The 6,685-nt window shown below is 46.6% G+C and overlaps 1 protein-coding gene across 3 annotated transcripts in view; it reads right to left on the bottom strand.

Annotated features, from left to right (window-relative positions):
* Positions 1-581: 581 nt before the first annotated feature.
* Positions 582-6,685, bottom strand: part of shroom3 (shroom family member 3) — a 214,606-nt gene continuing 208,502 nt past the window's right edge. For all 3 annotated transcript variants that reach the window (XM_042340369.1, XM_007888936.2, XM_007888937.2), the window contains 3 exons: positions 5,559-5,715; positions 3,659-3,931; positions 582-2,591 (listed from right to left, as the gene is read on the bottom strand). In XM_042340369.1, the coding sequence (XP_042196303.1) occupies positions 2,271-2,591; positions 3,659-3,931; positions 5,559-5,715 (751 nt within the window). In that variant the 3' untranslated portion in view covers positions 582-2,270. The remainder of the gene's footprint in view (positions 2,592-3,658; positions 3,932-5,558; positions 5,716-6,685) is intronic.

The following is a 6,685-nucleotide window of genomic DNA, read 5'->3' as shown; positions in this document are numbered from 1 at the left end:
AGCCGGGCGATATTGCAGAGTTGGAAGGCAGAGCGGGTCATGGCATGAATGTGGGTAGAAAGGATAGTCGAGGTTTAAATAAAACACCAAGGTTCCGGACTGGCTTAGTAAGGTGGAGTGAGCAACCGTGGATGGTGAGGCTGTCAGCGCCTGAGGTGAGGAGGCGCTGACAGGAGCCAATCAGGAGAGCTTCGGCCTTGTTGACGTTCAACTGAAGAAAGTTAACTCTCATCCAGGAGAGAGTGGTGACAGTGATGTCTGACAGAGGGTGGGGACAGTGATCCTGGAGTCAAGGGTGGAGGCAGAGAGATACAGTTGGGTATCATCCACATACATGTGGAAAACCATGTAGAAACACAGAAATGTACAGCACATTCAGCCCATCAAAACTGTGTCAGTTTCCTCAAGAGCAATCATTTCAGACCCATTTCCCTGCCCTTTTCCCACACCCACGTAGCTGTCTCTCTTTAAGGTACCCGGCTAGTGACGTGAAAGGCGCTATACAAATGTAATGTTTTTTTTTGAGGGCCAATATGGATTTTGCTCCTGTATATAACACACAGACAGTTATACAAAAGAAACGCAATCGAGTGTGGACAGCCACACATGACTTTTATTGTCTGCAGCAGTAAGTGGTTTACAAGCTCCAACATGAGGATATCTGTGTGAGAACAGCAATTCCCGTTTAACATTCCGCCGTTTGAGGAAGAGTAATGCCCCTCTTGTTCATTGATTTTTTTTATTACAAACTGCTCGTACAGTGCTGTCTGTGAGAATCAATGCTGTGTGCTTTCAGATCCCAGCTACAGAACATCACACAGCCATCAACCAAGCAGTGCGTGAACATAGAGCCGGTACCCTGGAGTCAATGCACGGATGACCTGGGGTCACGAAACACACGTCAGTCTAGCTTTGTGAATTGCAGGTGTATCGGAGGCGGAGACGTGAGGCTTCTTCCACATCCTTGCGCCAGAGTCGGACCTTCGGGACATTTAGTGTTTACGCGCAGCAGTGTTTTCGTGTGCAACGTCTGCACGGTTGTCAGTGTCAAGTTCGTGAAGTGAATATTTAAGAAGCACAAGGCAAGCATCGGAAAAAGCCGGAGGTTTTATGTTAACCCGATGTCTGGCTGAACCACCAAGCCTACGTGAATAGAGCTCCATGGGAGGAGCAGTGCACTTCTGCACTGTAAACTGCATTCCCAAACCTCAGAGGTCTGGCTTCTCGGAAATCAAGCATGCACCAGTTGTCTCTTATAATCATTTTGATTTCCTTCATTGACGGAGCCATTTCAGCAAAAAAAAGTCAAAGCCTCATTCGAGCTTTACTCCAACAAGTCTATAGACTCCAATTTCAACAGCTCCAAGCCACGGGTAGGCTTATGGGACCACATAAGCATGAAAGTCCTTCTGCAATGGTCACTCGCGTACTCATGTTTGTCACCTTTGTGGGACATTAGCCAACACATAAAACTCTCCTACAGATATCAATGGGGGAAAATGTGCAGATTCCATAAGTTTATAAACATCAGTCTGAAGAGTGACAGTCAATCAAAGTTGGACTGTACACTATGAGAAATGAACACCGGTCCCTCATCCAATGGCTGCTTTATAAGTCCTTTCAAACTGCCAACATGATCAATCCCCAATTGTGCCACTTCCCCAAATCCAGCTGCGTTCAATAGTCCAACCAATCTGGAAGTGAAGTAGTCTATTATTTATAACCCCCCCCCTCCAAGTTCATAGGATTGGAATCACTCCTGCAACATCACATTTGCTTTTCAAAAGTTTCTTTCTTACAAAATTTGATTCCCCCATTGCAATAAAGCAAAACCACAGAAGATTAACGTATGTACAGAAACTCACGCTTCCAGATTATAAATAGTACTAATTCTCTGGTATTATTAATAAGGCTACAAAATACTTCTCTCTCTCCCAACCGCCTAATCCCCATTGTCTTTAAAAATACGTTCCTGGTAAGGACTTTTTGCACAGCCCTCCCTGGTGAGAGTTTTAACGAATTGCTTTATNAAAAAAGAAGATAGTGTTGTGAGTCCACTTTTGTTTCCTCACGAGTGTTCCCCCTGTATCAGGCTCTTTGCGAGGAGTGTTTTCTGTCCATCAAACAACAACGATGCTGGCTCCGTTCTCTCAGTCTCGTCACTCGTAGCCGTTTTTCCCATTTCCCCCCTTTCCGTCACAATGTCTCTTCACTCTAGCCCGAAGAGCACTATTAACTGCTAACTTGCTGAAAGTCCTTGCATTCTCTCTTTAGAGTGCCGAAGGGGTGGCTGCAGAGTGGCCGCTGGGCTGGGTTGCTGTCCTTTGCCGCACAAAGTCGGTGGGGAGGCTCTCCCTCAAGCACTTGAGCTGCTCCTCGCCCAGCTTGATTTTGTCATCCAGCTCACGCTGCTCCATCAGCAAAGCTGCCTTCATCTTCACAAAGTGCTGATAGTCTCGCAGCTGCTCCTCCATCAGGTAGTTTCCCAGAATCTCCAGCACCAGCCGTGCCCTTCGGTCCAGGTTTTCCTTCAGCTCCTTGGCGTCCTCGTGTTGGCCCAGCAGGAGTTTACGCTTCTCATTCAGCGAGTTCTGAAACAACAGGAGCGAGGCATCAGGACACTTGACACTCAACCCTGGAGGGGCTCCTTTTACACTTTCAAGAGGTTTAAAAGGTTGAGGGGTGATCTGATTTTGAGGAAATTTGAGGTATTTTGAGGAAACGCTCTGGGACGTTATCCCGTGTGGAGGGCACTATATAAATGCAAGTTGTTATTGCTGTTATTTAAAATGATAAAGGAATTAGATAGGGTAGCGACAGAGAAACCATTCACTCTTGAGGGGGAATCCAGAACGTTAATGTATTAATGGTAAATTAATGGACCATTAGTTGACTTCTCCCACCATAGGGAAAAGCTGGGCAATGAGACCAGAAGGTTAAGGGTCGGGCGGGGTGGGGGCGCGGGGGGAAGTCAGCTCCAGGATTACTACTCCTGACTACCTTGCGGAGGGGAGGCCCTCCTGCTGGAAGGTTAGGTGTACAGATGGTGGGTGAGGGCAGGATCAAGCTAATATCTCATGGCAGTGAGGGCCATGAATAGGTTCAGAAGCACATGGGATAGGAGGTATATGGAAAGCAACTAACTGATGAAAGAGAGATGGCTACTAATGGACCATGAGCCATATTATGAATTCTATCAGTTTGGGCTTACACATGAAGAATGGCTGGTGTACGAGATGGTTGAGGGAATGGTTGGACGAGGCGGTTGGACAAAGAGTTGCTGGGATGATTGAATAATGGGAGGGGGTTGAAATCTAGTCTGGGATTACCACTATTCTTTTGCTGAAAGGATTGGTGTGCATTTGTTGGGTGAGGGCATAACCCTGGTCCAGCAGGTTTAAAGGATCAAAGCTGGGTTCTAACTGTTTTTGTACATCTCAGGACTATACCAAATGGTGCGTTTGCATTCTTTGCACACCAGAAGAACATATCTTTTTTCACTGAAGAAGCAATTTCATTGACCATTTCAAACCAGAATTATCAATGATGTTCCGTTTCCCTCATTCAATGTCAAATAATATTGGCGTCTTCGTTTACCACACTTGCAGGTAAAATCTGAACCAAGCCACCATAATCAAGAAACTACCCAATTCCTTACCCGTTCTTCTGCATTTGCATTTTCATCGAGATTCTTCAAGACATTTTCCACCCGAGCCAGGCGTCCAGAGAGGGACAGCAGCAGGTTAACCACCTTGTCCAAATCCCCCACAAACATCTTGTACTTTTCAAACTCGTTGGACTTGCAGTGGTTCCCAATGAGGGCCTCCACCTCCTCCTCCAAAGCAGTGTTCATCTTGATGTCGGCTGCCAGGCTCTCCTTGGCTTCCCTTAGGTTCTGAAGTTTGCATGTGATGCTTTCAATTAGCTCAGACTGCAGAACGAGGTAAGAGGAGGAAATGGATGGAAATTAAATACAGTGAATCATTGGCAAGTCAAGTTTGAATGAATTTACTTTCAGAACCTGTTAGCAATTCTGAATGCTGACTCATTCATAACAACAACAAAACTTGCATTTATATAGCGTCCTTCATGCGGGGTAGTGTCCTGGAACGCTTGACAGTGGCGGAGTCTGACACTAAGCCAGGGGGAGAGGGAGGGGGAGGGATCAAAAAGCACGATCAAAAAGGAAGGTCTTTAGGTGGGATTTGAAAGTGGGGAGGGGGCAAGTCGGAGGGATTGAAGGAGAGAGTTCCAGAGTTTCAAGGCGTAGTGGCTGAAGGCATGGCAACCAATGGTGGAGCAGAGGGGATGAGGGACGAGGGACAGACAGGATGCCGGAGCCAGCTGAGTGGAGGCAGGGGGAGGTGGAGTGGAGGGTAAGCAGATCGGATAAGAAGGAGAGGTGCTGGAGTATGAAGGGATTTGAAAACAAATGAATGGATCTTGAAATTGATCTGTTCAGTATTTGGGAGCCAGCGGAGCCTGGCAAGGACTAGTGTGATGGGGGTATGGAGTTTTGTGCGGGCGAGTATCGGGTGGCAGAGTTTTGTATTAATTAATTTTGTGTATGGTGGAGTTGGAAGAGAAGCGAGAAGGACATTGGAATTGTCCAGCCGGGAAGTGATGAAACCGTGGAAGAGGGTTTTGCCTGTGTTGATTGTGAGGTACGGACAGAGGTGGGCAATGTGATGGAGGAGGAAAAAAGCCGTCCTAGTCAGGGAATGGATGTGAGGTAGAAAGGAAAGCTGGGGATTAAACCTGACGCCTAAGTCACAGACAGATTCGGTGAACCTGAGGGAGAGCCCGGGGAGATTGAAGAGTTCAGACCCAAAGGAGGGAAGACGTTGACAGGAGCCAAAAAGTATGGCTTCCGTCTTGCTGACATTCAGCTGCAGGAAATTTGCGCTCATCCAGGCTCATCCAGTGCAGATATCTCCTCTCATCTCTGTCCCCCTGCACAGAACGCCTGCTCTTTATGGGTGATTTCAACCTTCATCTTACAAGGTTCTGGCCTGTAGTAAACCAGCTTAAACCTTGTTGACTATAGACCATTCTGTACAGCCACAATACAGTGTTCTAAGGCAAGCAATCTATTATCTACGTGTTTGTAATGTGAAATCCCCATTATAAAAAAAATAGCAACAATATTAGCAACCAGTGATAGATCCAGAAATGACACTACATGGTTTCCAGGGCAGTGGTCTGAATAACAGAAAAAGGAACCAAAGTGGTGATTGAACTCATGGGACCTTGAGAATCTGGCAATGATTTGAGGGGAGCCTCAGAACTGAGCCTATCTGTCAATGCTGCACCATATTCTCAATTTAATGGGAAAGGAAACGTGACCACCTTGTTGATGACATTAAAAGACTCATGGCTGCTATTGCGATAACTGAGCTTGTGCTGAGCTGCATGTGTGCAAGGTTCTGCAAAGCCCCCGGCTAATGCAATGAGGAGCAGGCAATACAAGTCAGATTTTTTGGTGTGCGTTTCTCTCCTACTGGAAGTGGTATGTCTCGGTCATCCAGTTCTATAAATGGGACATGAAATGCAGTTACCTTCTTTTCATTGACATCTGGCTCTTCCTCCTGATCCTCTTCAGTAACATTTTCCTGCATATCCTTCACTTTATTCAGCAGCTCAGCTTTGAGAGCAGATGTGCTGTAGTATGTGGGACAGTGAACCATTGCCGTCACAGTCTCCTTTTCCTCTTTCCTTAATAAAAATAAATAGGTTTATGACTAGGTAAGGCAGGGATCCTCAAAGACACAGTTTTAATGCCTACCTACCCGTACCCTCCGTTCCTCTGGCTCCGGTCTGCTCCACGTCCCCCGCCCCAACCGCCCTACCATCGATGGTCGGGCCTTCAGCCTCTCAGCCCCCAGGCTCTGGAACTCCATCCCCAGTGCCTTCGCCTTGCTTCCTCCCTTTCCTCCTTCAAGGCCGGTCTCAAAACCTTTCTCTTTGACCGAGCCTCAGGCTCCCCTCTCGACTCTCTTCCCCCTCCTCGCTCCCTCCCTTCCCTCCCCTTACCCTGACCATTTCCCCCCTCCTCGCTCCCTCCCTTCCCTCCCCTCACCCTGACCATTTCCCCCCTGCTCGAGTCATGACCCAACTGTGCAGCGCCTTGGGACGTCCTCCTGACGTGAAAGGCGCTTTATAAATGGAATCTTGTTGTTGTTGTTGTTGTTGTTGTTAATAGACAGCCGCAACTTTGATTAAGTGAATATTTTAAAGAGGCTTTGATATATTTAACAATATATAAGAAAAGTATTTCTTATAACTCTCTATCATGGCCACAGCAAGGTCTTCATATCAGTCACTTGGACTCCTGCCCAATACTCTACTGAAGATCATTACATTTACATTACATTGAAGAGGCAATAGAAAAATGTGACAATATGTAAATGTGTCAACAGGGGATGGGGAAATTCCTAAAGGTAAGATGTCTGTATTGATTTGTCTAAAATTTGTGCTGCCAAGGTAGAGATCCCTGGTTCTGACTACTCCATAAAGTATACGGGAAGACAGATTGTAGCACAATTATCATTTATGTCTTGTAATGCAGGGGAAAGAGGAAAAATAACACAGCGAATGTCTGCATGTTGCTAAGCCACATTAGCACAATCGTGCTGCCTACACTATCTAGCGACACTGCAGTATATTGTGCGTTCCTGCCCTGTGC

This window comes from Callorhinchus milii, unplaced genomic scaffold (assembly GCF_018977255.1).
Source record: "Callorhinchus milii isolate IMCB2004 unplaced genomic scaffold, IMCB_Cmil_1.0 Scaffold1, whole genome shotgun sequence".
Lineage (NCBI taxonomy): Eukaryota > Metazoa > Chordata > Chondrichthyes > Chimaeriformes > Callorhinchidae > Callorhinchus > Callorhinchus milii.
This window is presented reverse-complemented; position numbering and strand designations above follow the sequence as displayed.